Source organism: Gambusia affinis, linkage group LG20 (assembly GCF_019740435.1).
Source record: "Gambusia affinis linkage group LG20, SWU_Gaff_1.0, whole genome shotgun sequence".
In the NCBI taxonomy this organism is placed as follows: domain Eukaryota; kingdom Metazoa; phylum Chordata; class Actinopteri; order Cyprinodontiformes; family Poeciliidae; genus Gambusia; species Gambusia affinis.
In genome coordinates, this window is record NC_057887.1 from 18,661,829 (window position 1) to 18,681,253 (window position 19,425).

The following is a 19,425-nucleotide window of genomic DNA, read 5'->3' on the forward strand; positions in this document are numbered from 1 at the left end:
GAAGAAACTTAAAACCATTGTTCATAATCTGTAAGGTTTATAACAGTGTATTTAATGTAAGGCATGCAAGGAAGATTTAAAATCAGAGGTACTGCCTGGACAGACCTCTACGCCACCGGAGCACGCCCCAAAACCTTCAATTTTGATTGAAACAGAGTATTACACACTTTTCCTAAAAGTTTTTTTTAAGATTTGCTACAATTTTACAAAAAGGATCCACTTATAGATGAATAAGAGTTTGTAGATATTATTCATTCATCTATAAACACTTAATAAATCATTAATAACTGTTTGTTATGCATTAATTAAGGGTGAGAAGGAGGCTATTTGCAATTATTGTTCTTACAACCTTTTTACAATGTAAAGCACTTTGAAACGCCTTACTACTGAAATGTCCTATACAAATAAAACTTGACTGATTGATTGATTGATCATGGTTTCACTGTGTTTTAACAGGAATCAGTAGACATTTAAAAAACATCTGATCCTTCAGTAAAATTGATATCCCTACTCATTAATAATCATATCTGATATTAATTATCTGTACTGGAGACGCATGGACACTCGTCTTGGTTATTTAATGAGTTCAGGCCTGAAATCTAAACTTTGAAGACAAGCAGTAACAAGATTTTAGATGTATAAGGACAAATATTCATGAAAACTGACAGATTTGCATAAAAAGGAAATGCCATGACCTACTAAAGATCGAGCCCATCAGAGCTCTATTAATATCAGCGTATGTTTGATTGTGACCTATATGAACATGTAAAAAGGGCCATTTGAAGTATTTTTGAGAGATGAATGCTGCTTTGTGGGTCACATACAATCCATAAAAAAAACTTTGTTCTCCATGGTTATACATGTGAGCAACTGTTGAGTCTCACTGATAGTGGTTTTTTTTTGTTGTTTTTTTATTTCCTGCCATGACCCACAAACTTTTACATGGAAAAAATTGGCCTGTGCACAAGCAGACAGACGTCAAAAGCACCAAAATTAACCTCCAGATTAAATTATCTCCCTCAGTGACGTCAATTTAAATTAATGTTGATGTTGCAGCACAAAACCCCAACTGACCTCCATCTCCCTGTTTCTCCTGATGTGCTGCATATTTGTAATCAGATGGCATGGAGGGAGCAGCAGGGGCCTAACACTGACTGTAACTTCACTGACATTTTGCTGACATGCCCTCTTTTTGCATGATAACATCTTAATTAGGGAACTGCCACTTTGCAGAAATTTCCTCAATGTTTAATTTTGTTTGCTTCACAGCCTGCAGCAATGTTTGTTGTTAACTCCATGGATGTTAGTGAGGTTACAAGCAAAAACCTCAACGTGTTTTAAAGGGATTTGATATAGAAGACGAATAGAAAAGTTGTGCAAAGAGGTGAAATAAAAGGAAAACAATGCATGGGTTTTGAAAACATTAATTGGGGCCTGCCCATAGCAATGCATGGAGGCACTGACCTACTAAAGGAGGCACTGCCTCCTTGCTTCGCAAGTCAGTCACTGCCTCCATGCATTGCATGGCAGGCACCTGTTGTTCTACACCCAATAGAATGTCTCTTTATTTATTTAATTTTTTCCGTCACTGTGAATGCGGCTCGTACCGCTGCGAGCCCACCCACTAAAGTGGTATCAAAATAAAAGCCTTGGCAATTTTTACATCATGTAATGGCTCTTTTTGGCTTTATGTGACTGGTTTATCCAAAGCACTCTTACACATTGGATTAGTGCGGGAATTTAATATGAAGCTTACTGCAAATTTCAAAATAAAAGCCTCAATATGCCCCTCTGGATAGTGCACCGCTGCAGGCAGTGCGATGATATCATTCTGCATTATCTTTTTCTCTCCAGTTAGGGAACTGCCTTGCGCAGCATTAGCCTTTTAGCTTAAATAAGCTATTACCTATTTTTCAGACTTATTAGCCATGTTTATACTGAATGGAGTAAGTAAATTACAGAAAACATTCTAATGATACCCCACATGTTACTGAAAGTATTTATGCTTACATTAGCATTTTGGCTAATTTGAGTTTATACACTAATTTCAACATACTGAATGGTGCAGGTGCATGTCAGTCAACATGTTTGTGACTCTCCAAGGGCTATTGACTACCATTCAGCTAGACTTAGCATTGATGCTAATTTTTAGCATCAGAATGCTGGGTCCAAACTGACGGGCATATTTTTGCAGGCCCCAGTTAAATTTCTTCAGGAATTTTCTAGTTGAAATTAAAATCTGAAAATTGTGCACCACCTTTTGTTGCAACCACTGCTATAACAATTAAACTATTCCTCTGCCCTTGGCTCCTAACAGGTATTTCTTTTTGCAAGTTTTCCCTTTAATTAGATCAATTTAGCAAAGCTAGAAACATTTTCTTTTTCTCTCCTAATGAAAGAAACCTCAGTATAATGCTGCCATCACTATGTATCATCTTAAAGGTGGAGTGTTAAAAAGATGTCCCATTTTAGTTTCACACCACAAACATTTTGCAAGCACTGCAAAAAACTCAAAGTCTTACTAAGTATTCTCCCAATAAATATGTTAAAGTTTGTGGTTTCATTTCAAAATCTTTAAACCCTGAAGGTATATGACAACTTTTGCAGGCTGGATCTGTTATGTTTTGAAAATATACTTTATTATCCATCTATAATAGAAATCACAGCTAGAGGGAATCCATACCTATGTGAGAAACAGTTCAGCTGGAACTGGAAACAATCAGACGGTCAAATTAAGGGGTATTTTTCCACAGGAAAGCTGGGCCTTAATGAAACCTCTGGGGCATTTTTGGAATCTGAAAACAACGCAGGTAGAGTCTGAAACAAGTCAGCGGCGGAAACCAGAAACACCAGTTCTGAGGCTGATTGTGTCACTGGTTGTCAGGTACAGAAAAACATGCAGCCTTGTTCTCAGATCGTTGTTCTGGTTAAGACAGTGGAGCGACTCGGATCCCTGTACAGGTAAGGACACGGCGCCTTGTTTCTTACGTGTACATATTCTTACATATTTTCAATGTTTTTATATGTGTAGAACATTATTCTGTGCAATAGTTTAGTTAGATTTCTTTATGAATGCTCACCTGGCCGCTTACTTTGGGCTTTTGTTCTTGATTTTTTATTTTTATTTTTTGCTTTCCCAATGTGATCAAAGTGTATGAATTTACACTTTAAACATCAACTATAACAATGCAATTTTGAAGTGGTTCTGAGAAGATGATCTCATGTTACATTTGTCTAGGTGGAATTTATCAAAATGCATAAAAGAGACAGGAGCTCATCAGGTAATATATTGTTTCTGGATTTTTTATGTAAATATTTTAAAGTGTGCTAGTCACCAAAACTTAAAACTAAATGCTGTCATTTGTATTAAGACCAAATATCTCTGTAATCTTTTAGCAAATCTTGCAGGGGTTTTTTCTGTTAACTTTAAATTCATGTATTGATTTAAATATTTTAAAGTTTACTAGTCACCAAGACTTAAGTCATTTGTATGTAGACCCATTTTTTTGGTAATTTTTCTTCTTAACATTTTTTTTATTATTATTATTTTAAATAACTAATAATTATTTAAATCTAATATTTACTGACAAGGTTTTTTTTTTAAATCAAATTAAACAGAATTTAATCACTAAATAGTTATTTTGTACTGCAGCAGGTGCAGTATTTTACAAGTCAATCACAAATGCACAAGAAATCAGGTCTGGATACTTGCTTAAGTCTCCTCCTCAATGGCGTTTGAAATCAGAGGTGAGGAACTTTTTCTCACTTCTATTGCAACTCTGTGCAGCTTTGAGTTGTTTTCTTTAACTAAATGTCTTATTTGTTATTTCAAACCCCCAGTGGAAGAGACGTTTCTTTGTGCTTTACAAAGCCCCAGAGAACGACTATCAGCTCAGGTACTACAAAAGTGCAGAGGACCAGGTCAGCCCGCTCGGAGGCATAGATATGACACAGTACGTTCTCACATTTCCAGCATGTTGCAGCATCAATCTGAGGCTAATTTGCTGCTTTTAAAATGCTTGAGGGATGTTAAAATAACACTGTGTCTCTCTGATAGAATCTCTCTGTTATATGAAAATCCTCAACATCACCAGAAATGGCAGTGGGTGCAGAAGAATTTTAAATGTTCCCCATCATGTGTGGTGTACCTCAGGGCAGGGGGCCGGGACTACTTCCTTATTGGGGAGACCAGGTTAGAAAGTTCTGTTTTTGTTTGGATTTTATTTTAACCCTTTTTGACTTTAATGCATTTTGCTGCATTAGTAAAAATTAAGACTTTTACCAAATTTTTTTTTTCTTTATTAAATTAACATTTAGTGAAAATGTTAGTTGTTAGTTGTTTAAACACCTAGCAAAAATGTTGTTTTTTTATTTTTTTTATTAATTGCACATCTAGTAAGAATGTTTATCATTTTTTACTAATATAAATTTAGTTAAAAAAATAAATAAATAAATAAATGCCTAAATATTCATTTAGTAAAAAATGTTGTTTTTTTTCTTAATTAATATTTGGGGGAAAAAATTCATTATATTTACTAAATGAAATTATCATTTTGGAAAAATATTTGTATTTTACTAAAATGAAAATTTAGGAAAACATAAAATTTTTGGTAACATTTTTAATAAATGTTACTTTAATTCATCTTAATTTTACTTGTACTCTATGCCCCAATATGCAACATTGGTTATGATAAATTAAAACATAAAATTGTGATCATGCAACAAACTTAAAGCTGCTGTATGTACCTTTTATGTAAAAAAATAAATAAATAAATTGCTTTTTAAATGTTTGTTAAAACTGTCACTATGTCATGGCACTATGAGTCAGAAAATAATTTACAGCATGTTATGCTAGCTGCAGCATAGCAGAGAGCAAGAGATTGTGATTGACAGCGCTAAGGCCCGCCCCTTGGCTCTGATTGGTTGCTTTTAGTTAGAACTTAGAGTGTTGGGAAAAGGCAGAGGATTTTTCACAGATTTTCTGTTTCATACCAAACTGTCACATGGTGACAGTTTCAACAAACATGTGATAAGAAAAAAGTTATATACTGCAGTGTTAAATATGCACAATTACATTGAATTAGATCTCAATACATATCTCAGTGAGCAAATCTGTGCTTTGCACATATTGTACTTTCCATGTTTTACCTGAATTTGACGTCTTTCCAGGTGCAGCTCAGATTGTGGTCGAATCGTTTTGTGTGTGAATGCCGTTAGCATCATTTTTGTGTATTTCCATGAATCACTTCCTTAAACATTATTCCCCAATTACTATTTTTAGAGTTAAACCAGCCCAAAACAAATGATGGTGCTCCTTTCCCCTTTACACCAATGCAATCATCTGATAATGGCTTTTCCACAAAATAAATCCCTGCTAAGTGTTAACGTTCCCTCCTTGGATTTGATTTTTGGAATTAGATTTGAAATTAAAATGTCACAGATGTGATTTGTTGAGTTTCAGAATTGCCCTTTTTTCCTTTTAGCACGGAGGCAGAGGGCTGGTTCGCTGACCTGTTTGAAGCCATGAAAAATCGCTCTCAGAAACTTCTCACATCAGAGGTGCATTAAGCTTTTACGACTTCTTCCATGTTTCTCATGTTTTCTACTGCATTGAGAATAGTTTTATTTCCACTTCCATATGCCATGTTGTTTATTTATTCATCCTTCTCCTCTAGGAAATCAGCAATGGGCAGCCAGTCATTGATGTAAGCATGTGGAGTTTATTTTGTGTTACATTCAAGAGCAGCTTTAATATTCTCTAAAATATGTTTTATGATGTTTGATATGAGGAACACGGTTAATAACCTATGTTGTTGTTTTCCTTGCAGGACCACTTGTATATAAAACCTTGCAAATAATTTTTCAATATGAAAAACAATTCAAATAATTATTTTGTTTTAAGAATTCCAACAAAAATAATTATTGGAATAATTATTTCATTATAACACTAATAAATAAATATAAAAGTACAAAGTAAAAAAAAAAAAAGTTTAATTATTGCCAACAGCAACCATTTCTGGTACATTTATGCCAGAGTTTTTCCTAAGATGGTCAAAGTTACATAACCAATCCTGCTTTTAATAACTTTTTCACCTGTTTGCTGTGTCCTTTAAACTTCATGATGCTGTTTGTCCTGTTCGCAGAACAGCTGATTCATATTCAGATTACAGCAAATTAAGTCTCAGTAAAACATTATCATTTGTAGTTGTAATAAAATGTGAAAAGGATTTCGGGATATGAATACTGTAGTGAAGCCATGTAATTCAGGTACTTGACAAAAGAGCTTAAATAACACTTCCTTATCCAGAAACTGCGGTCTCGTTTTATTTCCTTCTCAGTTCTCAAACTCACAATCCTGTTTGGTTTTTTTTTTTGTCTCCTGTAAATAGAAAAAGAAAACTCCCCAAATTGTTGTTCCATGAAGTAGTGTCAGATCCTCATCAGATTCTAAAAATACTTTTCTTTTCTTGTTCTATCAGATAATTTCAAACCCTCTTCACCGGAGAAAATTTTCTGCCCCAGAGCTAAAGGTTAGTCGAGTTGTAATAAAAACATTTTAAATTAATTCCTCAGGATTGTAAAATTCATTAATAATTTCACTAAAAGTGTTTTCAACCAGGAGCTCGGTTCAAGTAGATGTTTATATATTCCAACAAAAAATGCGGACTAAACTATTAATCTGCTTTAATCAAATTCAGGTTCATTTGTATAGAAAGTCCGGTTCGTTTGGGGAGGTGAAAATGGGCCATCTAATTCTGATGGGAGCCAAAAAAGCGAACTCCGGTCCGTCTAAAAACCCAAGTCTCGGTTTGGTTGAAGTGAACTCGGACTAAAAAGCAAAGCATTTTGGGTAAATACAAGCAAAACTAAATCGCAATTTTAACGTTAGCCGCAGAAATCGCTTGTAGTCTTTTGAGAAAGACAAAAAGATAAATGCTACAGCTGCTCAAATTTGACACCACTTAATTTTTGTTTACATTTTGTGAAGAAGGAAGTTGTGCTCATGTCTTCTTCTGTGGTTTTTGCGTCGTTTCATTTAGTGGTTCTTGGTACAGCGCCACCAGAGGGGAGTGGAGGAACAGGTTGATTATAAGTTTAGTCAATTTGACACAGGGCGGTGTTAAAGTGAACTGCACTGCAGCAGCTGAAATTTTAAAAATGTAATAATTTTGGTCCCCAATTAATTGGACTGAATCTACCAGGTGTGAGAAAAACTTCCTGCACATGTTGATTTTTCTACGAAAACGACAATAACACACTTCCCTCCACATACTCATCACAAGATTGTAGAAAAAAATGCTTTAGGTTTAGAGTTTAAATCTGGTTAAAATCTGAAATTATTAAAAACGTGACAAACCTGGTTCTCTTGATAGAAATGCAGTTCAGACAAGTGATTTCATAGTAATATAATAGACAATTACTTGCTGGCTTGCAGGTGCCTTTCCTTGCAAAGAAAGAAGATCAGAATGATGCCAGCAAACTCTTGTTGCCATCTGTGAGTATACCTTTACTTTTCTACCCATCTTCCAAGGTCATGCTAGTGTGTTTTATGATCGGAAAGCAATCATTTGCAATCATTGACTTGTGCCAACATAACACACTGGTACCAGCACTCAAAGTATATAAATACCAGGCACATTGAATAGCATTATTGTGTTTGTTTTCCAGTCATCAGTGAAGCTTAGGTCGTTTTCGGATCCTTCCTCCAATGCTGCAGAAGGGAACGCCGAAGAACTGGTACATATCTGCAGCTTGTGCACAATGCTACATTTAGTTATCAACACCAAGTCATGCTGCTTTCCGATTGTTTATCAGGGGGAAGATCATTCCAAGAGACCGATCTCTCAGCCTGTAAATTCAGACTATGACTATCCCAAGTCACGCCAAAAGGTAGACTGCTATGTTGATTATTAATTTTCATATAATTTAAAATGTTTGTCTTTTATTCAAAAAGTCAACAATTTATTTAATGTTCCAATTAGAAGTTTTGGGACTTTTTTTGGTCAATAACTATTAAAAATACAGACTCAAATCTACACATACCATGTCACTGTTGGTTAGAAAGAAAACTCTTTAGAGTTAGAATAGCTCAATCTTATATCTAAAATCTAAAATCATATTTTCCTTCCATAAAGAAATTTTGCTTGTCTCTGTGGACAGCTGCAAATTTTAAATGAGTTTTAAGGTGCAGATTTCGCTCAATCTCAGTCATTAAAGGGTTAATAGAGGATGCGTTTTTGCAGTGTATGTAACTAAAATTGCACAGTTTCTTAACACACCATCCCTAAAATGATATATTGATGGCAGCTTTTTACTTTTACTTGAGGAAAATATGCTGAAGTACTGCTACTCATACTTGAGTACAATTTTTAGGGGTACTCTGCCTAAATCTGATTGACATTTCTACCCAGTTTATGTAAACCTGGAACAGCACATGTATAAACAAACTGTGAGTTATGCTGAAGCTCTGCTTGTATATTTCTTTGTTTTTCATTGCGGCGTTGAAAAGAGAGCCAGTGTACTGCGGGCAGGCAGCATGGAGTCACTGTGAGTTCTGATTAACGCTCCCATTTGTACAGAATAAACTAAATTCAGAAGCTGACATTTTAAACCTGCGTCCCTTCAAGGTATGAATCAATGCTGGAATTGAAAAGCGTCCTGAACTCATCTGAGCCAAAGTAAGTTTTCTGACCGGTTTTGTTGTTGTTGCTATGATTATTCCTTGTTTTGTGTTTTGTTTTATATATGTATATATATATATATATATATTGTGTGTGACGTTTTAGCAATCGTGAAGTTGAAGTGATTGGCAACAGCACCCTGATGAGGTCCATCACTGACATCTACATCAAATACAATTCTCCACCTCCGACATTAAATGAGGCATCTGCTGAAAATGGGTATGAACACTGTTTGTCATTTTATGCTAGTCAAAGTGCTACATGCTAACAACCTGCAGCTCAATCAACAAAGGGATTCTTGCATGGTTGTCAGAAAACAACAACAACACCTACTTTAACACCACACAAGTGTTGGCATTCGTTGAGGAATCTTGAAAAGGCAGAACTTGTTTAGCGAGTTATGAATCATCATTTCACATCACGACCTCGTCGGTCGTACCGTAACTCTCTGCGCTGCTGATCATTTTTACAGATTAACTTGGTGAGTTTTGAACTCCTGTGATTGTAAACCTAATCTCGATTACATGTATGCTTTAACACCAGTTCTGCACGGGACTGATCATTCTCACCATTTACGGTACTTTGAAGTGCTACATAAAGATGTACAGAAGTATTCACCGATTTTGCTGCACAACAACGAACATCAATGTTTTTGTTTGTTTGTTTTTACTCGGATATAGTCCAACACAAAGCGGCACATATTTGTGAAATTAAAAAAAAAAAGAACAACAAAAACAACTCTAAAAAGTGTTACATTGGCACATACAGAAGAGGATTAAGGTTACTGGAAAAAAAAATTGACTTTAATGTTGTGAGATCAAAAGTCACACTTTTAGAAAAAAGGAGTCAGAACTCTGAGATTAAAGTCAGAATTTAGAGAAAAATATTCGGAATTTTGACTTTTAACTTAGAATTCTTACTTTAATCTTCTGACATCAAAAGTCAGAATTTTGAGAAAAAAAATCTGAATTCTGAGGAAAGAAGTCGGAATTCTGATTTTAATCTCGGAATTCTGAGAATTCAGACGATAAAAGTCAGAATTATGACATTAAAGTCAGAATTTAGAGGAAAAAATTAAGAATTCAAATTCATTCTTACTTTAATCTCCTTAGGAAAAAAGAAAAAATCTAAATTCTGACTAGAAAAAGTTGGAATTCTTACTTTAAGCTCAGAATTCTTTTTTTTTTTCTCCCCAGAATTCAGAAGATCAAAGTCAAAATTTTTGTGATTAAATTTAGAATTCTGAGGGAAAATAAAAAGTAAAAATTCTGACAATTTTTCCTTCTGCAGCCCTAAACCTCTGCCATAAACACCACTTTGCAAAGGTTCCCCAGTTATTAAATATCCCGACTTAATGTCTGGATAAATCCAGCTGTTTTGTATGTTTTTTTTGATTGTTTGAGAACCTAAGTGAACAATCAGCGTCTTAGACACCCAAGATCACACTAGACAGGTCAGGACAGTGTGGAGAAGTTTAAAGTAGGATTAGGTTATAAAACTTTATCTTGAGGTCTGAAAATGGAGTCAGTGCAGCACCGCTGAAAACCTACAAAGAAAAGAACGTCTAAAGTGACAGACCGGCTGCAGAGATCCACATCTAAGGTAGAAAAATCTGTTGACACAAACACTGAGAAGACAATAAGACTCTATTCATAGACAGTCATGAAAAGTCCTATTTATAGTTTGTCATATTCTGTGTACAGAGGAGGTTGGGCTTTTTGACCTACATGGAAAACGCTGTGAGAGACGCAAAACCTCACCCTGAACACGCCATGAAGCACGACGGAAAAATCAAGCAGAAACAAACTGCAGCGATGCTTCGCTGCAGCAAAGTCCAACTCAAAATCTGATGACTCATCGTCACAGAGGCAGATGGCGTTTGAGCTATTTTGCAAAAAGACATAATTTTCTGTCTCTAGATGTGAAAATGCATCTCCAACGCAAAGCATTGACTCAGAATGATAAAAACATAAATGATAAAAACATTTATGGTTCTAATTTGGAAAAAAGTTGAAAATCGTGTATCAATTCCTTCCTCTTCGCAATGATTCAATACAGTCCAAAGAGCCAGGTGGTTCTTTTTTATTTTTAGACAAAATTATTAAAAGTCAGTTGTTTTCTAGTTTACCTCCATTTTGGTTTCTCCCTTTAAGGCACATGTGTCAAACTGAAGTTCCCCTGGACCATAGCTTTATATGTGGCCCACTAGACCCTATCTAAACACTAAGTCTGCTTAAATATTATGTTTTCAATCAAATTAATTAAGTTTTTATCTGTTACTGCCAAATTATATCAACCAGTCCCTCCAATTTCTTGAAAATTATTGTGGAAATACACACAAAATCAACAAATCCCAGCATTTTTTTGTGATAATAGTTGAAAGTTTATTGCAAATTTTTCTCAAAAATTGTAAAAAACCACATCACGTGTACTAAACAGCTGCCTCAGCTTTAACTGATATCAGAGTATATTCCATGATCTATACAGCAAGTAATAAAAAGTTGCATTTACTGTCATAAATGAGCGCAAATATTAGTAGTACCACAAACACTTTGATTTCCAATGCAAAAAATCACAAAAGGAATCACAAAACCTTGGAGGAACTGAAAAGATGTTCAATAATATTATTCATTGATATTTTAACAGTTTGTGAACAGGTTTTGTCAATACAGCCGCCCCTATAAGAGGATTCATGATTTTGATTTGGCCCAAAGTTTGACACCTCTGATTTAAGGTGATTCTCCACAATAACAAAGCACAGATGAGTTGTTGGAGCTTCTCTTCAATAGATTTACAGGAAAGGTTAAAGTTAAGCCTGCTCCCAGTTTAAGCCATCTAGAAAATCAGCAAAGTGTGACACACCTTTTCTTTACCAAAAACTTCCTGGTTTTGTCGACATAAATCAGTCTGTTTTGATCCGATCTCCCAACCCGTCACAGAAACAAACGTTCCCAAATCCTGTCATCATCACGTCTGACCGGAGACAATTAATGTCTGTCTGTTGGCAGAAATACATTAAGACTTTTGTTTCTAGTCTAATCTCAGTAGATTAAATGTGTTTTTCTCAGTTTTTGATGTAAATTTGATCTGATTATTGAATATTTTTACACTTTGACCAATCTGCGGCGTGTCAGAAGTGGTCTTCTCTTGTAAGAAGGGTCCTGAACGCCACATTTTTTAAATTCTTCTGTTAAGAGAAGAAGCAGGTCTGTCAAGTCTGTTGACAACTTTAAAGTTCTTCTAGTTAAAAATGTTGAGCTCTGCAGGATTCCTCAACCTTCAGGAATCCAGTCCTGCAGGTTTATGCACAGGTCTTCCAGTTTGGAAACAAATGTTTTCTTAAATTGTTTGGACGCACTTTTATGAGAACTACTTTGTCAAACTAGTTTTCAGTCAGACGGACAGCATGCTTTCAGATGACCTTTGGCCTCCACGTTAATCAGCGTACCGCAGACACCCAGCTGCTCTTTCTTCTCCTTTCACTCTGCTCTCATCTGCTGCAGTTTGCGTCACCAAATTTCCTCTGATATCAAACTGTGTAATAAATCTTTGTGATTTCCAGCCAACTGTGGTAAACTGCTAATTTGCCTGACTAAAAAAATAGATGAATAAAAAATAAAAGCGCCCGCTCTCTTGTGTTTGGCATTGCCTGTTCATTAAAATGCACCAGTGCCTCGTTGGCAGCAGTTTGCACGTTATTTTTTACCTCCATGCTGTTCCTATGAACTATTAAAAAATCTTCTTCATCCTTGTTTTGCCATTTGTCATGCACTGAGCGATCAAACCAGTCATTCACCACTGATTCCTTCTTTTTTCCTCTTAATTTTTCTTGTATTGTCTTTTACTTTGGCTGCACAGTTGGTAGCCCTGTTGCCATGCAACAAGAAGGTCATTGGTTTGAATCCCAACCCAGAAGGCTTTCTGCATGTAACAATTGCAAAAACACAAAATTTTACCAAGTAATTTTTGTCCAGTTTCTAGTGCAAATATCTCAGCACACTTGAAGTAAAACAAAACTACTTTAAAAGTAACTTTGTAGTAAGATATACACACTTGTTTTAAGTAAATAATTCCTTAATATTGATGAAAAAGTACTAGTTGAATTAGCAGATGAAAACTGAACATGCTCACAATTTATCAGAATTGTTTTAATATGATTTTACATGTACTATAAAGTTATTGTTAATATTTTTCACTTCATCCAAAGCATTTTTTGCCCACTTTTGTCTCTTTTTGGGAACTTTTTACTAAAGAGACATCATGCATATTTGGTTTTCATCCCCAGCCACAACAACAAACATTCCTGCCCAATGTTTCCAGCTTGGCTCATGATCAATTTAGCTCTTTTTGTGGTTCATTTCCTTCATTTCTGCAAACTGTCTCATTGTATTTTCGTATCTGTTGAAAGCAACTGAAAATGGTGGCATTGTGTTTTCCAGAGAAGACAAACGTCGGTCTTCAGATTTCAGCGGCAGCTCCAGTGGCGCCGTCTCACCTGTTAATGTATTGGAGACGAATTCGGAAAGACGAGGCTCCACTCGGAGGTAAGACACACAAAATCTCTACGTAGAATCTCGTTTACATCTGGAATTTAACAAAATGGGTTTAGGTCACGTTGTGTTCAGCGTGATTAGGATAAAGGAGCTCTTTCTGTAAGCAGCTGCAGGAAATATTTGGGAACGCCCATTTTGGCACCAGAGTCCAAGAACCTCTGGTGTAGTTTCACAATTGTTGCTGAGAACAAATACCAGAGAGCTTCATAACATTTTGGCAGATTATTTTAGATAAACTTGGCCAACAAAGACGGCTGGCATGTTGCTGGGCCGGTTGGGATGGTTTCTAGAGCATGGTACATTTCACAACTGTTGTATCATGCAGTAAGAAACTGTCATTAAGTTGTGCAAAACACTTACAAACTTGCAAACTGCAGGTAAAAACCAGATCTTTCTGTCCTTTTGTGCTTCAACACAAGATGTTTTCATTTAACTCCTTACTAATCAATAAATCAATAGTTTCTTTAATGGAGTTTGTAGGAATTTTACACAAGAGGCTCAAACAAGTTGCTCTACAGTTGAGAGTTAGGAGGAACTTCAGGTTTCTGGTAAACTTGGAATAAGACAAAATTAACTAGTATACCTCGTTTTATGTCAGTAATTCGTTAATATTTATGAAAAAGTTCTAGATTATTTAACTTATTAAAATGGGAAAAATAAGTGAATTTATCGTCCAATGGAACAAGAACTTCATCAATATTAAGGGATTATTGACTTAAAACAAGCTTCTATTAGTTTCTTGATTCAAGTGAAACTGGTGATTTTCAAATGATTGTTTTTTTGCATAAAAAACATAATCTTACTTATGTAAGGTTACATAAGTAAGATTACATAAGTACCTTTATTCTTATAACATACTTACTTTTTTTTCCCCTCATATAAAATCAAATGCAAACTTTTTCCGTTAGAAGTCATGCAGTAAAAAAAAGTCCTGTTTAAGATTTAACTTATTTTGAAGGTGTTACAGGCTGCAAACGATCTGAGGCTTGAAAATACAACCAGGGCTGCATCAGAATGGTTTAGTTTCCATCTGAGATATGAGTGCCACACACTGACGTTTGTGGTTGTAATGTGACAAAATTTGTAAAAACGTTACTTGCAAAAATACTTTTCCAAGGCACGGCATGACACCAGCATATTTTCAGGTGACTTTAAATGCAGAACTAGACAAAGATTCGACCTAATGATGTGTACTGAAAACATTTTTTTTTATTTTTTTTTTGTAATATTCTGTTTTATCCAGTTTAATCTCTTCTGTTTTTTTCCTTTCAAGCCTTGAGAGGGATTTCATGGTGAATCTGCAGGGTTTGAAGAACGATCTCACACTCACAGAGGTGGAAGGAAAGCCGAGGTTCGTCAATACTCTGAGACACCACAGATCAAAAAGTTACTCATGTTGAGATGCCCTGTGCACGTACACTGTAAAACATTTGAGCCGCATTTAGTTGTGTCTACTATCGTCTACTCTTTAAGTCAAATAAATTTAGAGAGTTTTGAAGCTAAATCTGTGAGTTTGTGAAAGATAAACTTACAGCAGTAAGTTGTATTAACTTTTTATGAATTTTGTCAAACCTCCAAGAGTTGAATAAACTGGAGTTTTTAGGTTAGCACTTAAAAAACAAAACAAAAGTGGGAAGAATTTCCCAGAATGCTTACAGGCATGTTTTTGTATCATCAGCTGGAAGTGCGTTGCATTGATCTGATTCTTGTGTTATTAAGGCAAATGTTTATTTTAATGTCCTGTTCATGCTAAATATTTTTGAACAGAATTTATTATCATGTTTAATGAAATTCATTATCAGATCAGAAATCTGGTTCATGCAGTTTAAAACAAGAATTTAAAGTAGTCTAAAGCAAAATAAGCAGTTATTTTAACTTGATCTTATGATAGAACTGTGCAGCTCTTTAACGAGGTGAGGACAATTTTTTTTCCTTGCATATTTTGAAATAATTATTTGGTTTAAATTGCAGCGTTAAGTTAAAACTCACAATTCAAGATTAATGAACTTAAAAAACAATGTTTAGACAATTTGTCAAATATAATTTTCTTATTGACTTAAATTGCATTTTCAAGGCAACAAGTGGACTTTCATTTTCAAGTTAAATCACCTTCAAATGTTTTACAGTGTATGAAGAAACAATTTATTCTAACGATGCAAAAAACAAACAAACAAAAAAAACGTTTCCACATGAAAACATCAACCTCAAAGATTTCCTTGAGGCTTTCCTTGAGTCACAAATATCACAGGTTGCCATTTTTTGAGAACACAGAGCAAACAAGGTGAAGCTAGACACAGTGCTGTGTGTCCTTATTTGTTCCTTTAGCAGCAGAAAAAACCCTCCTGCAGGCTTAATGTTGAACTGGGTGAGATTTCTGCTCATTGCATTCAGACGTATTGTGGGAGCTTGTTTTCATCCTGGGATTAACAATAACTGCTTTACTTTCATGAAAACATGTCGCATTATTTATAATGTAAAAAATAAGAAAGTAAACGAGATGCTTATGTTGTATTAATGTTTTGTCTTAAGATTTAAATGTGCAGAAAAAATCCCGATCACATGTGTCAAACTCAAGGCCCCCGGGCCAAATCCGGCCCGCCATAACTTTAAATGTGGCCCTGCAGACTCTAGACTAAACACTAATTGTGCTTAAATATTATGTTTTCAATCAATTTAATGCAGTTTTTCTGTTTCCTGCCAAATTATATCAATCAGTCCCTCCAGTTTTCTGAGAATTATTGTGGAAATTCACACAAAATCAACAAATCCCCATACTTTTTGCACTAATAATTGGGAGGTTATTGCAGATTTTTCTCCAAAATTGTCAAAATCTTGACAATTTTGTACATTACTGTACATTAAAAATGTACATTACTGTAATGTACAAGTAACAAGGTTAGCACTTAAAAAACAAAACAAAAGTGAACTCTTTGGTACGTTACTTGTACTAAGCAGCTGCCTCAGCCTTAATTGATGTCAGATTATAGTGCATGATCTATAAAGCGAGTAATAAAAAGTCACATTTACTGTCATAAATAAGCGCTAATATTGCAAATATTTCTAAATTAGTACCACAAACACTTTGATTTTTATTGCAAAAAAATCACGAAAAGAATCACAAAATCCTGGAAGGACTGAAAAGATGCTCAATAATATGATTTAATTTTAAGAATTCACTAATATTTTAACAGTCTGAACAGGTTTTATCAATACATTCGGCACAACCGTCCCTTTAAGAGGATTCATGATTTTGATTTAACAGAAAGCATTAAATTAAGTGTAAATCAGCATCTGTTTGTTTATGTATGTGCCAGTGTGTCTGGCTGGACTGGAGAGCCGCAGTCCGTCTGCCTCTTCCACAAGGGAGACCGAGTCGTGGCGGTAAATGACCTGCAAGCCGACAGCGTGGAGGACTTCTACTTGTTTATCAGCAAGTCGATGAAGGATGAGGTAAAGTTACTGCTCGCAACAGACACACTAACTATGTTATCAGGATTTGCATGCATCATTCGCGCCTCTGAATCTGGCTTCAGGTGAAAGTGACCGTCCAGCGTCAGCGTGGATGCCAGCCTCTGCATTGGTCAAACTCTCCCTGCAGTGACTGAGGCACAGACTGATCACTGCTGACAACTTCAATGAGTTAAAATGAAGGATCTCATATGTCAAACTCAAGGCCCGGGGGCCAAATACAGCCCGCCACAGCTTTTTATGTGGCCCTTTAGACTCTAAAGTGGCACATAATAGAACCGTGAAGTTGACAGTGGGCTTAAATATTATTTTATCAATCAATTCAAAGCAATTTTTATCTGTTTACTGTCAAATTGCACCAATTAGTCCCTCCAGTTTTTTGTGAAATATTGCTGAAATTCACAATAAATAATCAAAAAATCAAAAAATTCCTGCACTTTCTCGTATTAATGGGTAATTATTTATTGTAGATTTTCCACAGAAATGGTGAAAAACATTGGATCTGAGTGACGGTTTACTCCCACCTGTAGGTGGCAGTATTTTTTGCTTCTACTAAACAGCTGTGTGATCCTTACCTAATGTTGAGTTATAATCCAAAAAGTCGCGTTTGACATCATAAATAAGCGCAAATATTTCTAAATTACTACAAAAACAATCACAACATCCTGGAGGGACTAAAAAGATGTTCACTACTATTTAATCCTAAGAATTTATTCTTAAGATTAAGAATAAATTGGGTTTATTAATAATAAATTGGGTTTAAGAATTAATTGGGTTTTATCAATACATTCTGGCACAACCGGCCCTTTAAGAACATTCCTGATCTTGGAAAATGAGTTTGACATCCCTGTATATGTTGTATATAAACAGATCAACATGATTTTTGTTCTATTTCCAGTTTATGTCTGCTTATGTCTTCAACAGGTAAACGTCATACTGAAATATACTTCCTGTTAATACCAGTTTCTTTATGCAAGCTCCAGAGTAACAGAGGGGAACTTACATTACGCTAGCCATGCTTTCTTTGTTTGACGTCACCATAGATATAAACAATAAGAAGGAAAAATCTCTTGTCAATATGGAAAGTCCCATTTTTTTCTGCTTATTGTGGATGCCAGTCAGAATTGCTTGTGCAGTGAAACCACAGATAGGATTTCCTAATTTTTTATTTCAACTAAAAGGGAATCCCAGTATATAATAAGATTGCTTTCATGCATTATGTTACTCTTCTCCCTGGGGTTGAGGCATCTTTCTAAGGAATCACCCAGTGAATACCCTGTTCCCAGTAGCACAGACAGAGCGGTTTGCTAACCAACAAGATGTTATACATATCTTCTTGTTGATAAGTATTACAAAAAGAAAGATTGACACACTTTTGATTTTAAGTGTGACATTGTTTTGTTTTTCATAGATGCATTCTCTCAGCAATTAGCTGCGATGTAAAGTGAAAAGTACAGAAAGAGAACAGTATTACATGTCTTATAACACTTAGGGGTCGGTAATATGAAGATAAAATCGTATCATGCCTTACAGTTATGTGCCACAGTTTTTTTAAACACACTAAACAAAAAAATAATCACTTAGGCACTTTTTGCAAGATCTAACTGAATTGTGGAAACTTAGCTTTTTGCATTTCGTCTAGCATAGAGTTGGATACCATGCTGTACTTTTTACTTTTACCCGAGTACTTGTATTATGAAGTATTTCTACTCTTACTAGATTAAAATTTCTGGATTTTCTATCCACTGAATGAAGAACAAACATGCTTTAACCAAAAATTCACCACACAGACCTGTGATTTTTGTTAAAGTTTTGTAAGTTTTTTATTAAAAGAAACTGATTTGGAAAACATTTATTTTGGCCAATTTTGTTATTTTTTGTTACCTATATGAATTACTGTGAAAAATATATACATGCTGTTATATATATATGCTTTATATCGAATAAATTCTTTGCAACAGGTGTTGGCAATTTTATTTGTCCTGGGAAAGATTAATGTGCGATTTTTGTGTAAAAGGATTATGAATAAAATTAATTAATAAGCAATTCTGTTTGTTAAATTGTCTTTTTATTTCCCATACAAAAATTGTTAAAATATTCATGTTTGGAGACTTCCAGAGGCATTGCAGAGTAGTTAGGGGCCATTGGGTATTCAAATTAAAATCTCTGATCGTTAATCAATGCCACACTTAATTGGACTTGACTCACACTAGAGGATTTTCCACTACAGAGCCAAATTCATGCCTTTATCAGTTACGAGAAGTCATTCAGATCCGGAAGCAGGAAAGTGGATCAGGACCCTCACAATGCCAGTCTTATGTTTGTCATGTTTCAAGCCTAAAACCACTGCTGAGTCTGACCCATATTATAAAACACAAAGAACCATCTCACAGTTGCCCTAAAAACATTTCGACGATGATTAAGGCTTTAGGAAAAACATTCAACGTATTTTCTTATTTTAATTTGGAAAACAACAATAAAATGATTCCAAGAAGATATGCTTTTGTTTTCTAGACAAAATTGCCACTCACAACATGGCCGACGAGCTGACAAGTCTTTGCGGTGCCTACGGTTTTTATAGATTCTCCGGTTTTATTTGGTTTGCTTCTAGTTCACAATTTTAGAAACAGTTTCTTTAAATAAAAATAGTGTTTAAAAAGCACTTAAGAAATTCACAGAGCAGTTTTTATTTTTATCTGTAATATTTTAGATCTTTTAAACCG

General features: G+C 35.0%; 1 protein-coding gene across 3 annotated transcripts; it reads left to right on the forward strand.

Moving 5' to 3' along the window:
- The first annotated feature begins 2,912 nt into the window (after positions 1-2,912).
- Positions 2,913-18,748, forward strand: LOC122823321 (pleckstrin homology domain-containing family S member 1-like). 3 transcript variants are annotated; one of them, XM_044102799.1, is made up of 18 exons: positions 2,913-2,961; positions 3,239-3,281; positions 3,653-3,747; positions 3,841-3,953; positions 4,058-4,192; positions 5,484-5,559; positions 5,676-5,705; positions 6,480-6,530; positions 7,436-7,495; positions 7,669-7,737; positions 7,816-7,890; positions 8,510-8,547; positions 8,628-8,678; positions 8,787-8,900; positions 13,121-13,225; positions 14,508-14,585; positions 16,549-16,684; positions 16,768-18,748. In XM_044102799.1, exons 2-18 carry the CDS (start codon positions 3,254-3,256, stop codon positions 16,837-16,839), a joined length of 1,326 nt encoding a protein of 441 aa, XP_043958734.1. In that variant the 5' UTR covers positions 2,913-2,961; positions 3,239-3,253; the 3' UTR covers positions 16,840-18,748. The 3 variants fall into 3 exon arrangements, with proteins under 3 accessions (XP_043958734.1, XP_043958736.1, XP_043958735.1); XM_044102801.1 differs by lacking the exon at positions 6,480-6,530 and having other exon boundaries at positions 16,768-18,742; XM_044102800.1 differs by lacking the exon at positions 2,913-2,961 and having other exon boundaries at positions 3,656-3,747; positions 16,768-18,742.
- Positions 18,749-19,425: the final 677 nt, after the last annotated feature.